At 38.2% G+C, this 15,994-nt stretch overlaps 1 protein-coding gene across 6 annotated transcripts in view; it reads right to left on the reverse strand.

The window, feature by feature from the left end:
• The window catches only part of mcf2la (mcf.2 cell line derived transforming sequence-like a), an 87,260-nt gene that overhangs the window by 43,615 nt on the left and 27,651 nt on the right, over positions 1-15,994 (reverse strand). For 4 of the 6 annotated variants that reach the window (XM_024294408.2, XM_024294407.2, XM_024294409.2 and 1 more), the window contains exons 2-4: positions 5,794-5,877; positions 4,110-4,224; positions 762-852 (exon numbers count right to left, since the gene is read on the reverse strand). In XM_024294408.2, the coding sequence (XP_024150176.1) occupies positions 762-852; positions 4,110-4,224; positions 5,794-5,877 (290 nt within the window). Of the gene's footprint in view, positions 1-761; positions 853-1,330; positions 1,663-4,109; positions 4,225-5,793; positions 5,878-15,994 lie in introns of those variants that run through there. The other 2 variants (XM_024294413.2, XM_024294412.2) reach the window with 2 other exon arrangements.

Below are 15,994 nucleotides of genomic sequence, written 5' to 3' on the forward strand. Positions count from 1 at the left end.
AACTTAAATCTTTAATAAATTTCAGTATATTACATTCTATAAAAATATATTTGGTCAAAATTATACAAGTTAGAAATGAGCTCCAGATAACATCAGATCATTAATAACAATAAAATAAAATGACCTGGAGGGCCGGATAAAATCACTCCAGGTCACGCCAGGTCCGGCCCCCGGGCCTTGACTTTGACTTATGCGCTCTAACTACTTATCAGGATCCTATGCTAAATATAATAAAATAAATCTTTAAAATGCAGTTTTACTCAGAGTCCTGGATAAATCTGTCAAATTCATACTTCATGTAGGTCTTTTTTTATTTTTTACCAATTTGATTAACTATAAATATATTTTTTATTTATATTTTACTCATCTTTGTGTTTAAATAATTACACTAGCATTTAACTTTTTTTAATCACTAAAAGCTTTTAGTTTTACACAAGTTTTGTCAATTATTTACATCCTAATCTATGTCCGAATTAGAATTTTCTTTCATTGTAAGATAATTGTTTCTCGATTGTATACGAGGGAAATGCTGATCTTTGTGTGGATCTCCTCTAGCAGACAGGAAAAGGTGTGAGCACGTGTTCACGTCTGCCTCACACATAAACAAACTGTGCTCACCCCAAGAGGCTGAAGCTCCTGCCTGATAAGCAGCTTTTTTTAACTCCCTGTCCTCATCTTTCAAAAAGATTCAGAGCAGGCCCCTCTGCAGCTGGAGGGGCGTAAAGCTCGCCCTGCAAGGCCAAACACGGCGGAGGTCTTACTGCGATGCGGAGCAGGGTGGCCCTGACGGCGGTCCATCGGTCCAGTCGGCGGTCGATGACCAGGATGAAGCCCTCTCCTGATGCTGCGGCGCTGTGGGAGAGAGGCGCACGCCGTTATCGCACATTTCCTCTGTCGGTGTGCCGGGGAGATAAGGGTGGAGGGCGTGTGCCGCCGCAGATGTCACGTCTACATGTGCAGGCGTTTGGTGGAGACGGCAGAATGGTCATCGAATCTCATGACTTGTGTTGTTTTAATGGAGCCCACTCAAAAGCTTTTATTTTCTTAACCCTAAAGTGGCAGCTTTTATTATGAAAGTCTGGTCATGTTTAAGGAGCAATGCTTTTGTGTCATCATTTGTCACCAGGGATGGCTATGAGAGGCCCTTCCGATTACCATGGCAACGTTGGCTCTGCAGTCGGAGTGTGTGCCATCGGCTCCACAGGCAGGGCCATATGTAGCCGCCTCATTAAGCTAATGTACGTGTGTGTGTGTGTGTGTGTGTGTGTGAGAGAATGCCGCATTTTCGGTAAAGCTCCTGTTGGACGAGCTGACATACACCCAAACGCACCGGGAACACGGCGTTCACAGGTCACGTGCAAAACGCCGACGGCAGCATTGGAAAAACCGTCCGGTCCGTCTGCGTTCTCATCACACATGCAGAGAGAAATGTCCTGTACCCAGCAGTGCTGCACCGTGCGATCCTCAGTCCATCCTCACCAAAATCCCACAATGCACAAAGGAAGAAATCCTATCGTGTCCGGATGAAAACAGAATCCACCATCGCTCCAAAAACACTCTTTCTCTTTTTTTCTCCCTGTTCATCCAGCGTTCATAGCGCACCGGAGAAGGAGAGAGGTGACCGATGCTTGAAGAGCATCTCCCCCTCCTCTCTCCCTCTCTCTGCTCCTCCACCTCGGCCAATCAGCGCGCGGCTCTGCCGCCTGCAGCTCTCCCGATAGCCAATAGGAGCTCGGAGAGCAGCCGATGGTTGAGGAGATGGGGGGGTGGGGGAGGAGGGGGGTGTTATGCATGAAAGGTGATGAGACACCAAAAATACTGAAAGGGCCGCCATGACAATGATGTGGAGGCGTCTCCGTACCGCCCCCTCCCATTAATGATCCGTGGAGGGAGGTAATCTGTTTAAACCAAACAGATTCAATCAGAGAAAAAGCTATTTTAATGTATTTGTACATGAATGTGTGATTGCTTAGTAAGCATTCACACTGTACTGATTCTCCTGCTTCTGTCTGTACATTTTTCAGTACGTAAAAACTCACTTTCAAGGATTTCAGCAATTTGGTATCAAAACGTTTAGCTCGTTCAGGACATTACTGCTTGTAGTTTTGGTATTCATAAATTTGAAAGTTTTTAAAATATTGAGCAACATATTCCCCATAGGAAATAAATGAAAAAGTCTTCAAATTTAAAAAATGTAAATAGATTAGCAACAAGCCTTTAAATACATTCATGAACTATGTTTTCATCTTTTCTAATCATTTTCAAAACAACGTGGAGTTTAGCTAATATTTTAGCAACATGCTAACGTTTTTGGTTAATTTAATTTACTGAGGAATTTTAGGCTATTTTGGAGTTTAGCTCGTATTTAGGCTATGTGCTAGCTTTGTTGGCTTGTTTGTTATCTACTGAGGTTTTTTATGCTAATTTGCATGAAGCCCAATGGGGCAAATTTTCTTTGTGATTTTGGATTATATAAATATAATTGAATTGAATTAATTTGGGGTTTAGCCAAAAACGTTAGAATGTTACTAAAATATTTGCTAATTTGTTATCTACTGAGGTTCTTAAAGGCTAATTTGGAGTTTAGCTTCTTTTCAAGCAACATGCTAACATTTTTGACTAATTTAGTTTACTATAAAATCTTAGGCTGTTTTGGAGTTTAGCTAATAATTAATAGGGATGTCCCGATCCGATCACGTGATTGAAATCGGGCCCGGCCACGTGATTGAGGACTCAGTCGAAATCGGACTCCTTTGTCCGATCAGGATCGGATATTTCATTTATTCTCATTATGATCAGAGCTTTATATTTCATCTCATCTTTATGGATAAATACTCCACTCCAAGTCTGCATGTCATGAAAAGATCACAAAATGTCATCACCAGAAAACGCAGCAGAAAACGGCAGCAGCTCAAGCAGAAGGCTAACGTAAACAAAGCTAGCTAGAAAGCTAACTTCCGGGACCAATAACTCTTTTAAAAACGCTTTAAACTGACAACAAGTGTCTCTATTGGTTTGTCAAAACTCAAAAAACAACCTATAAATATATTTTAACAGAAAAAGTTTTTTTTTCTTTTTAATGTGAAGCTCTTCATGCTGCAGACAGATGGCTACACAGCAGCTGCTAACTGCTACATGCTAGCGCCGTGATTTAACTCCTTAGGACCCGAGCTGTTCTTTGATATGCCTGTTTTATTTATCTGACAGAGAAATAACAGTTAAGAAAATTAACTACTTTGGTAATAAAACCGAAAATGTGATGTCTTAAGAACTTAAAAAGAAGCACATAATCTTAATATAAATAAATAAATAAAACTAATAAATTAAAACTAATAATGATATCAGCTATTCATGAACACTCAAAAAATTTATGCTAAAACAAAATCAAAATGTATTCTTAAGAATATTAAATGAGGACAGGAATCACATTTGGTCAAAAATGTTCAATAGCTCTAAAGATATTAAAGCTAAAGTCACTAAACTTTATCACATGACTAATTATAACAACATAACAAGAAAATTGTATTTTTTCCTAGTTTATATTTGCTGTATTTTTACTTGTTTATTAAAGCTACTTCACAGGAGTGTTTTATTTAAGTTTTTAATGATAAAAGAAGGTTATTGAAATATAAATAAGGGACAACACTAATCTGTTTATTCAATTTATTCATGTTTTAAATGTCTCCACACAATATATTTGCAAAATTGTCATTTGTTATGGATTTTTAGGCAATTTTATTACAAATTTTTCAGAAATTTAGGTCAACTCCAGCGGTCTTTCATGATTTTTAAACAGAATTTCTTGTCTTTCAGCAAACATTTTGCAAATAGCTTTAGCATTTTCAGCAAATCCCTCCAGCAATTAAAGTAAATTGCGTCTCCATTTTCATCAAAAAGCTTCAGCGTCTTCAATTTCAGCTTAAAGCATTCACACTAGCATTATCGCAGGTAATGCAGCTTTTCTAGCTGTAAAATGTTCCTCATTTAAAATGTTCACTTTTCTTTCCCTTGTTTTTAAACCTTCAGCACTGCAGTGACACCTACTGGAGGAACACGGTACTTCCGTTTCATTCCGAATCATGAAACTGGAGTAAGTGTGCGGCCCTCACCTGGGTACGCTGGTGAGGTAGCTGAGCACATTCTGGAGCTCCTCCTCCTGCAGATCACTGAAGTCTGGATACTCTGGGAAGATGATGATGGGGCTGCCGTTTGTCCCGCGGCCCCCTGGAGACACAGAGGTCGGGGGGGTTATAGAGGGGTCAGACAGGCGTCAGGGCTTGTTATCAACCTGCTGCTAGCTTTTAATGGACCTGCTGGCAGCTGGATGGACAGCACTGACTCTTTCTGTTGAGAGTCACTGCAAATGAACAAGGATTAATGGGGAACTAAAAAACAGTCAAATAAACCGAACTTTTGCTTTAAACCTGTAAAATGTCACAAATAAAGACCGATGGTCAGAGAGTCCCGTCATGTCTTTCACTGGAGGGTCAAGTTGCACGGCCCGTCGTCACAGCGCTGAATTATTCACAGAGCGATCACAGTCGTCATGGTAACCGGGGTCGGGGCCCTCGGCGTGCAGATATGTGTGCACAGGTTTGTTTGTATCCTGCCCTGCGTGCCGTCTCGTGGGAGGGTGGGATAGTTTCTGTGTTTCCACCAAAAAGGGAAACTTTTCACATTAAAGCTGAGAGATACTTTAAAAGGGCGGAGTCAATGTTTTTAAACAATGTTTTCTTGCATTGTAGGAGTAAATAAACTAAATATTCGGACATTTTCATAATATAAAATACATTTTCATACACGTCAACAAAGATGAGATGATCCAGGCTGTCTGACGAGGAAATATTCATTTGTTTAGCTTCAGTTTCCTTTTTCGAAAACACATTTTTTAGATGTCTACCTTCTAATTTTACAGATCCCTGGACATGACATAAAAAAAAAAAAATCGCTCTCTTAAATCAGCAATTTGTGCACACAAATTAGTGTCTTGTGCGTAAAATGTAATAATTTGTGTGCACAACGTTGCATTTTGTGCACACAACATCGCAATTGTACAAATTAGTAATTTGTACATACAAGTTTTTTGCGCACAATTTTGCATTTTATGTTCACAAGTTAGTATTTGAGAACACTAGTTAGCATTTTGTGCACACAAGGTATTGTTTTGTGCACATAAGTTAGTATTTTGTGCACAAAAGATAGCATTTTGTAAAAGCAAGTTGGCATTTTGCGTGTATAACTTAGTGTCTTGTGCACATAAAGCTAGGATTCTTTGTTCATAAGTTAGTGTTTTGTATGCACAATATAACATTTTGTACAGAGAACTTAGCATTTGGTGAACACAAGTTAGCATTTTGCATGTGGAACTTAGTCATTTGTGCATAGAAGTTCGCATTTTGCGTGCACAATTTTGCAGTTTTTGCTCACAAAGTAGTATTTTGTTTGTACAACTTGGTATTTTTTTATGCACACAAGCTCAGCTCTTGAGCAAACAACCTTTGAATTTTGTCAGCATTGTGTTAACTTATGCTAATGTTTGCACACAAATTGCTAATTTGACGGAACAACATTTTTTTGGAGTGTTTTTTCCAGGGCTCCGTACATTTTTTTGTCTTGGAGTCAAACACCTGAACTTTATCTGGACTTGTGACTAAAGGTTTCAGAATTGACTTGAAAGAAGACTTGAAACTTTTTCAGTTTTCAATGAAAAAAAAAATTCAATGAAGCAAAAAAACTTTTCAGTTAGTTCAACTTCAAATCAGTTCAGTCTGACTTTAAGAAACTTAAACCCACCTGGCAGGATGGCAAACTGTTTCTGAAGTTCAGAGCCAACTTCTGCTGCACACAGAGGCCCCGCCTCCTTCTGCAGGATGTCATCTGAACAGAGACAGAGAGCAAAGAAATGATAGAAACACCTTTCAGTCTTTGTGGTGACGTCTAGTTTGTTCAGTGCACTGATGGTCAAACTCATCAAATACGATTCAAGATAAAAGTGTTGCTGAAAATGTCCTAGGTTTGTTTGGTTTGATTAAACGTGTGTTTCTTTAAACATACATCCATATAAACCGTACAGCTCATGTGTCAAAGTCAAGGCCCGGGGGCCAGATCCGGCCCTCTGGGTAATTCTATCCGGCCCTCCAGATCATTTTATTTTATTGTTATTAATGACCCGATGTTATTTTGCGCTTATTTCTTTTATAACTTTGACAAAATATGTCTTTATGGAGAGTAAAATATAGAAAGTTATTTAAGGTTTAAGTTGATTTATTCTGGAATAATATTCCTGCCTTTTTATTATTCATAATTATGTTGAAAAGTTATGGTTTTAAAGTTTTAAAAATTGTCATTCTGCTAACTTTTTGGACTAGTTTAGCTGATATTTCAGCTACATGCTAGCTGTTTTGGCTAATCTAAGTTTTTTGTTTTGTTTTGTTTTTCAGGGTAATTTGGCATTTAGCTAATATTTCAGCTTCTACTAACTTCAGCGTTTCCATCTATCAATTTCAGCATCTTCAGCGGTCAAATTCATCTTACAGCATTCAGACTAGCATTATCAGAGGTAATGTTATATATCTAGTTCATAATTCAAAGTTACGCTTTCAAAAATGTAGTTTTAGAGTGTTGAATAAATGTTGATCCTGTTCGACCTAAGGTGTGTTTTGGATTTTGGCCCCTTGTGCGATTGAGTTTGACACCCCGGATGTGCAGAAATGGAGGTGAAATGAAGCCATCGGAGTAACACCTAAAACAAAAGTCGAAGAAATCTAAAAAATAAGAGAAGCAACCAGAGCGATGAAAGTGAAGATGAAGTAAACTGCATTAGAATTTCCTCTTGTCTCCCGTAAAGCTGGATTACAATAATCTCATTTAGGCGGCTCAGACAAAAAGCAACCCCCCCTCCGCCCCCCCTGGCCCCCATGCCGAACCGTTGGCACGGTGAAGCATCTTCTCTGAGTGAAAACTGAGAGAACCCGTCTTCTCCGTGTTGGATCGGCGCACAGACAAAGGCTGGCGCTGACATGAGTGTGAAACGCTCAGCCGAGAGGTCCAGACACAGGAGAGGAACCGGGAGTGAGGGGATTTAATTATCATGTAAGAGCAAACCAAACAAACGTGTCCAATGGAGGGCTTCCACGCCATCTGAACCTCCAAACGTGGAATCTAATGGTAAACAATCCACAAAATGGCCTGAAAAAGTTCATGTCCATCAAGATTAAAACTGTTTCAAAGAATGAAGAAGATTACAGTTGTGGTAAATGATTACTTTATATTTGTAGGTCATTCTGTTAGAATATGTTGGATAATGGTTTCAATATTTTTTACGACCTTCTTCCAGTAAATGTTGTATTTATTTGGCTAAGATTGTTATTTTGTATCATGTTTTTCAAGCCTTTTTGTTGGTGATGCTGCATCTTACGATGTCATTTTTAATTTCCTCCAACTAGAATTATTCCCTGAAGCTCTTCTTGTAAATGCCTGGGGTATGACTTGACTTAACTTGCGGTTTTGTTAAAATCTCATTTATCAAAAACAAGAGACATGCAGGTGGTCATGCAGCTCGAATTATCACAAATACAAAAAGCATTTTCAGGGTTTGTGGCAAACATCGTGATGTTTTGATCACTTCATATTTAGAGCGAGCGCACTGAAGGGGATCTCTGCAGCCGCTCCGTACGGCACAGGACCCTTTCAGATTAAGAGCTTACGTCTGAAGTAATGCGGCGTCCAGTGTGTCAGCATACCACTGGCTAGACAGTGACTCGTGCTTGGAGTTCAGACTGTATAGAGCAGCCGATGTCTGGATCTGGACGATAAATATGGAGAATGTAAGGGGAAAAAGCAAATATGTCTTTGGTATCACTCTTATTTTATAACGTAAAAAACATTCACGGAAAATGATCTAATTAGCTGTAAATCAACTTATTTTGAAGCAAAAAAAACATTTTTTGTTCAAAATGTTGGCTTCTCTGTTGGTTTTATCTCCATAGCAACCATTTATTTTATAGTTGTCTGGTCTATGCCACTTTTAGAAAAATCAACAAAAGTAAACTTGGGTTTCCTTGGCAACTGAGGCTTTTTGTGCCAAAATTCCTAATATATCTACGTATATTGTTTGTTACGTTGTTTAATTATTTTATTCAATTTTCACAGTATTTTCAATTAGGTTTCAACTTAGAGCTGATTAAGCAGATTTTCTGGGATCATTTAAGATGGCGGCCTCCTTCTGAAGTCAAAAGTAAACAAACTTTGTTGTGGTTGTCGACTTAACCTGGCAGCACGTCTGTGACTTTTGTATATGACTGTGTAGATGCTCAGTCATCCATGTCGTGATCAAAGTTGTGATATATATCGTTTTATCGCCCTGCCTAATTCCTCATACACAGTTTCTTCCATGTTGTAGAAAAAAATAAAAAGTTGCCAAATTTGACATCTTGCTACAAAATGGCTGTTAAGCCATAGATCCTGTGGCCATCCCATAATGATCTCCTTTGGAAATCCTTGACATATATCTTTTTTGTAGGATGTACTGTATACAAATATATATGAGCCTAATAAGAGATTTTGACCCCATTTTTTTACCTTTTTCGTCACTGTGATGTCATCATTTTTTTCCATTGTTTTTTTTTCATTTTTTGGGGGTATGTCTAATCTAAAAATGATTTTTTTTTTTCGCTATACATTTATTATGGAGGTCTTTTTAGCAACTATTTATCAGGCAGCAGTGGATGCAGTTTATTTTTCCAGAAATAAATAGTTCTGTTAAATCGATCTTTTAAACTTCATGTGTGCATTTGAAGCTCGAAACTGTTAGACCTTTCCACATTTGTTGTGAAAAGACAGAAGAAACGCTGAACTATATATTCAGCGTTGGCATGGATGGGTTTGTGTGACGCAGCAGTGTGTGGTAAAGTCAGGTGGTGTGTTTGCTCTCCGGTGCAGCTGTCCCTTTGGAGGGTCAACCTCTTAAGAACGCTGGATCACAGCCACAAATGTTCAACGCTCCAGATGGATTTGGATTTAGTGTTTTAGAAGAACAGCTTTAAAAATATTTTAAAGAAGTTGACAACCACATCCATCCACCACACATCTGAGGTCAGGAAGATTAAGAAGGGGGGTCAGAGAACTGCCCCCTGACCTGATGAGGGACAGACTATTAATATACAAATGGAAACTGACAGACATGAATTCATCCAAAGCATTAATCTAGATTAATTCTTTAACGGAGCTTATAGTTAAAGTTTGAAAAATTGTCATTCTGCTAGATTTTGGGACTATTTTGGTATTTACTAAGATTTTTTTAGGCTATTTTGAAGTTTAGCTAATATTTCTGCTACACATTAGCTGTTTTGGCTTTTCTATTTACGTTTTTAGGCTGTTTTGAAGTTAGGCTAATATTTACATTTACATATTTTCAGTTATCAATTTCAGCATCTTCAGCTATCAGCACTAGCATCTTCAGTGGCCAAATTAAGCTTGCAGCATTCATGCTAGCGTCATCGCAGGTAATGCTATATATCTAGTTCATAGTAATATTAAAAAGTTTTAAAGTTTTAAAATCTATTTTTATAGTGTTCAATAAATGTTTATCCTGTTCGGCCCGCGACCTAAGGTGTGTTTTGGATTTCGGCCCCCTGTGTGATTGAATTAACAAATCCAGTGCAAACAGGAGGCCAGAGAACCGAAAATTACAGCAAAATGGGCTTTTGTTGTGAAAAAACTCTTACTTTTATTGCCTCTTAGACTTTTTTTATATTTATTTTTTTGTTCATTCTATGCTCAAATAAAGAGCTGAGAATGAGAACACATTCATAATAACACAAGACAAAAACATTCCTCAACACAACGACATAAGCACCAAACATAAACACTGACATACATTGTCTTGTCTTTTTTTTAATTAACATGTTTTTGTGTACATCTTCACTTTAAGCTAAGCTAGCGTTAATAATTAGTGTTTTATTTTATGCAATAAATGCATTTAATTGTTTGAGGAAACCCCAGCTTTCAGTCAACTCTTATTTTGTGTTCTTTTCACGCCAAGTTGTAGATTTTTGTTTTATTTTGAAGGTCTTTGCAGCTGAAACATAGAAAATGTTAAAATAAAAAAAATGTCAGTTTATTTAAATATATATTTTTTTGTAATTTTAACCATGTTTTGAATCTGTTCAGTGAACAAACAGTAATTTGAGCTTCAAACATAACAGTCTGCTTAGACTTAAACACCTATTTCCATTTTTGGGATGCTGTAACGACTGAATGAAAGCAAACGGAGGCTGGTTGGAGATGTTCAGCAGTGAACTCTGCAGAAACATCAGACATTCAGGCGTCGGGCAGCTTTTCACCACTGCAGCTCCAAAACGCAGCTTTGTCCTCAGACGAGTGAATGAAATCAAACTATAGCAGCAGAGCTGAACCCCTTTAACCCCAACACACACACATAAAGTGGGGCGACACTGCCAAACACAAATAGTGATTATGGGGGCCTAAAAAGAATTCCCCCCCCCCACCCCTTAGCACCCCTCCCCCAGACCGGAGACCCCCTTCCCCGCTTCATTCATTCTTTTTCTCAGGGGCTTAGCTGAGGGAAGAAGATAATACGCGGGCGGCCATTTTCACCTCTAGGACGTCCAATCGGAGGATCTGCGTATTTCAGCCTGGAAGGAGCAGTTTAAAAGGCAACGGAGGCTGATCGGTACGGTGGAACAGAGGACAGGTTTTCCATGTAAAGTTGAACAACGTTGTGAGTGTTCAGCACCAAAAAATGCACTTTTAATATATTTGACTCAGTGATACCAAAACGTTGTCTTTTATGAAAAATAGTTCCTGCCAAACTTCAAATATATTCATGGGCTATATTTGCATATTTTATAGTAATTTTCAAAAAAATTTGGAGTTCAACAAATATTTTAGCAACATGCTAACATTTTTTTGGCTAATTTGTTAACAACTGGATTTTTTATGCTAATTTAGAGTTTAGCAAATATTTTAGCAACAGGCTAACGTTTTTAGCTTATTTTTTTTTCTACTGAGGTTTTTTTATGCTAATTTAGAGTTTAGCTTCTATTTTAGCAACAGGCTAACGTTTTTAGCTTATTTTTCTTACTGAGGTTATTTTTTATTAGGCTAATTTAGAGTTTAACTTCTATTTTAGCAATATGCTAACGTTTCTGGGTAATTTGTTTTTTTACTGAGGCTTTATAGGCTAATTTAGAGTTTAGCTTCTATTTTAGCAACAGGCTAACGTTTTTGACATATTTAGCTTACTGAGGTATTTTAGGCAATTTTGGAGTTTAGCTAGTATTTAAGCAACGTGTTAGCTTTTTTGGGGCTAATTTGGGGTTTAGCTCATTTTTAAGCAGCACACTAAATATTTTTGCAAAATTGGCATGAATTCTGGATTTTTAAGCAATTTTAATTAAAAAAAATTCTGAATTCTTCAACGCTCTTTCATAGTTCTTTAATGAAAGTTCCAGTATTTCAGCAAATTTAACATTTTGCAAATAGCTTTTGCATTTTCATTAAATCCCTTCAGCAACTGAAGTAAATTGCATCACAATTTTTAGCAAAAAGAATTCAAACTAGCATTATCATAATCAACTCATTATCGTAATTCAACTTTTCTAGTTTTTAGTTAGTTTAAAGCTATTGAAGGTTAAGATGTGTGCTTAACATCCACTTTACGCAATACCCGATTAGTCGACTAATCGGACAAAATAATCAGTGATGAGTCAACTGTTAAAATAATCGTTTGTGGCAGCACTACTCCATATTCATGGATTCTGCCCCTCTCTGGTCCCCAGTGACTTTAGCTTTAATATCTTTAGAACTGTTTTAATATTTTTTACCAAGTGGGATTCCTGTCCTCATTTAAAATTCTTAAAAATTAATCATGACTTTGTAATGAAAAACTCATATGCCACGCCTGTGTCTCTCCAACGTCACCCTTACGTATTGTATAAAGCCTTGTTTCCACTGAGCGGTCCAGATGGACCGGGCCGGGCCATTACAAAATGGAGGACCGACTGGTACCATTATTAGCCTTCATTTTCAAACCTGAAAGTTCAAACTGTATTCAATCAGTTTTTAATGTTCTGCTTTCTTGTTGCCATGGTGAAAGGACACAATCCAGTGGAATTTGTTTATACCCACTAGCTAGCACTTTAAGTTTGCTGAATTTATTTTGTCTGTACATTTACTAATTAGACATTTTTGGATCACTTTTGTCGAGATTGGTTATCAGCGCTTACAGAGTTATTTAAAAGTTCAGATGAGTTTTCATGCCTATTTAAAGGACACCAGACCAAACAGTGCAGTGTGAAAGTGCCTCCTATTTCTTTTTGATACACTTTTAATTACGAACTAGATATATAGCATTACCTGTGATAATGCTAGTGTGAATGCTGTAAGCTGAATTTGGCCGCTGAAGATGCTGAAGCTGATAGCTAAAACTCTGAAGTTGATAGCCAGCTAAAGTATTAGCTAAATGCCAAATTACCCTAAGGCCTAAATTAGCTAAAACAGCTAGCGTGTAAATATTAGGCAAACTCCAAAACAGCCTAGAAAATTTAAATAGAAAAGTCTAAATTAGCCAGAACAGCTAGCATGAAGCTGACATATTAGCTAAACTCCAAAAAAGCTTAAAATAATCTTAATCAATGCCAAAATAATCCAAAAAGCTAACAGAATGCCCTTTTTTAAAGCGTTAAAACCATAACTTTTATGAATTATAACATAATTATGAATAATAAAATTACAGGAATGTTACTCAAGAATAAATCAACTTAAACCTTCAATAACTTTCCATATTTTACCCTCCATAAAAATATATGTTGTCAAAATTATACAAGTTAGAAATGAGCTCAAGATAACATCGGGTCATTAATAACAATAAAATAAAATGATCTGGATCCGGCCCCTGGGCCTTGACTTTGACATGTGCTCTAAGTCATAAATTGTTTTTGTACTTCAAAATTAAACTTGGCGGAACTGGATGACATTTTATTTTGAAAGTTGTTTCAAAACCTAGACCTGTTTCACGTTTCTGAAATTGTTGCTGTAAAATCTAAATCTGAACTGGACATAGAAGTCCTACATTTAGCTTTGCGGACGGACGGATGTCAGGTGTAGACATAATGGAGTCGATGCTAGCATTCCGATTGTTTATTGAATGTTGTATTTTTTTGCGTTTTAAACTAGCCTTTATAGACATTTTCATATCTTAAAGTTCAAAGTGTACTTCATCAGTTTTCTGCTTTCTTGTTGCCATGGTGAAGGGAAACAATCCAGTGGAATTTGTAAAAAGTATTCCTGCAGACCTGTTAGCTAGCACATTAAGTTGTCTCTACACCTACTGATTAGACATTTTTGTGACTCTATTGTTGAGATTGTTCATCTGTGTTTACAGAGAATCATTTAAAAGTTCAGATGAGTTTTTGCACCTATTTAAAGTACACCAGACCAAACAGTGCAGTGTGAAAGTGCCTCAAGTTTTCTTTTTGATCCAATTTCGGTCGAATCTCATCGATTTCTTGTAACCCTTCCGCTCTTCTTGGTTTGTTTACATTAACAGTGGGGTCGTCTGGACCCCCCAAGACAGTGCGCTGAAGTTTTTTTTATCTTTGATTTTTGAGTTTCACTAATGTCCATGACAGACATAAAATCCTGTCCACCTTTGTCCACATTTGTCATGGAAGGAATCAAACATCAATCTGTGGTTGGAGTCATCTGGACCCCAAAGAGAGAGGAAGGGATTATATGTTATGTGTTTGTGGACAAGTCTCTATTCTCTGTGATGATCCTCTAAATCTAAATTTTTAAAGGGATGCTTTAAATTCCATTAAATGGTCTGAAGAAAGGCGTTCACATCTGTTTCAACACATGCTTCACAGTTCAATTTCAGTTTCCAACTTGAAAACTTAATTATAGGCCCTGTCGTACCTTTGAACATGCCTGTTTTCCTCTTCTCTTTTCTTTAAAAAAAAAAATCCTCCTGTGTGACAAAACACACCTTGTGAAAGGTAGAGATTACTCTGTTAAGACGCTAAAAGGTAGATGGTTGTCTGCCTTTGGCGCTCGCATCGTCCTCTTTTGTGTGGAGGTCGTGTTCCGACAAGTTTTCACGGCGTGCAGGGCGAATTCAAAGGTGGCAGCCAGCTGCTTTCCGCCGGTCGACGGCCACCGGCGCTGATGCTGGTCAGAGTTCAAAGCAGCAGGCAGCAGGAGGCCTGTCTGATCTGCACTCCAACACACGGGTGCACTCACTTTGGACCCTACCGGGGGGGTCGTGCAAACACAAACAAGCCTGACTCCAGCACCACTCCGAAATGACCCCCAACATACTTCCCCTCAACACGGTCTTTTCTTAACCCATCAGATACAAGATTTGAGACAGAGATCTGTCGTTTCTAATCTGGATTCTTCAGCTTGAACATGGAAACATGGAGGATAAAAGGCATGTCATCAAATGAAGGAAATGAGGTGTACTGAGGACACGGACGACAAAATAAAAGCTCCAAAAAACCAACATCAGTCGGGATGCTGGTCTGCAGCCACGTGTGCGTTCACACTTGTGTGAGGGAATCCGAGCTCTATTATCTGGCATTATCGTCGGGGTTTACCAGATCTCCATCTGTCGCTGCTGTGCGACGTCTGTGCGATACACACACAAGTGCAGGTCAGTCACTGGCGTGCACACACAACACCAAACAACAACTGGGTCACAGGGCCAACAGCCTGGAATGTGCGTATCTGTGTGCGCCCATCCCCTCCGCCAAAGCTTGAATTAGTCAAGACAGCCGCCAGGCGAATATTAAAATATAACCGACGCTCGCATGACTTCAGGACTGACTGTGTCCCTTTGTGCCGGCTCTAAACCTGAGGAATGTCCAGATTAGTTTCACTTTTACATTTAATTTTCCAGGAGCGCTAAGCGATTAGGATAAACTGATTTAGGCAAAATTTACAACTCCCTAAGCAGAACATTTTATCTAAAACCATCACTTTTACTTCTATTGAAGCACTATTCCTGAGTTACAGAAACCCAAGACTCCAGCAGCGAGTCAGCTGTTGGAAATACAAACCCGCGGCATCGGCCGGACTCCGTCACTGGCACAGAGCCCTTGTCTACTGAATAGATGGTGGCATCATCATCTCTGCCAAACAACTCACTACTGTCCTTCTGTCTACGATCTGTCGCAGCACAAACACACTCTACAAAGCTGCAGAAAACTGAGTTCAGACAAGATCTGCTAATCAGCGGAGCTCCAATCATCTGCAGCTGATTATCTACGTCTGATTCAACCATTAACTAGCAGGAAATCAGAGACTGAATATGTATGAAACTATCATCTGCAAACAACTTATTACTATAATTCACTGGCATGAATATTTCATGTTAATGAACTAAACAAAACAGAAAAAAAAATTGGGCTGAAACCATATTTATCTGATTCCTAAACCCACATCTGGACCTACTTGTGTACCAAAGACATTGAAGGGGCGGGTACCATTCTGAACAGCAGTGGTGCATGCTGGGATAAAACTCATTAGAACAGACCACATGCCCCATCAAGTATGACCAAAAACAAGTTCCTCTGCAAATAGAAAAAAAAGTTACATTTTACAGATTTAGAATCACAAACATTTTAGAGCAGAATTTCTTCAATGTGAAAGTGTCAAATGTCCCACCTTCTTGTCACATAAACGTCATATTTCAGACCAACACCCCAATTTCCATTTTCTAATTTAGAGCCTAACAGGAAGGAAAAAATATGCTGCAGTACCTTCACTGAACACTGGAGGCTGGTTTTAGAAATGTTAGAAAGTCCAGCTTCTGGTTTCAAATACTTTGTATTATTTTTTTGTTCACGACAGCTTGAAAAATAAGAGTTCTTTCTACTTCGTCCTGTTATTTGCTCATTTTCAGAAAGTCAGAAAAGAGGGAGGATCTAACTTCAGTCGTCAATATATCCAAGACATAATTAAAAAATTTTCT

Source organism: Oryzias melastigma, linkage group LG9 (assembly GCF_002922805.2).
Source record: "Oryzias melastigma strain HK-1 linkage group LG9, ASM292280v2, whole genome shotgun sequence".
Classification (NCBI taxonomy): domain Eukaryota; kingdom Metazoa; phylum Chordata; class Actinopteri; order Beloniformes; family Adrianichthyidae; genus Oryzias; species Oryzias melastigma.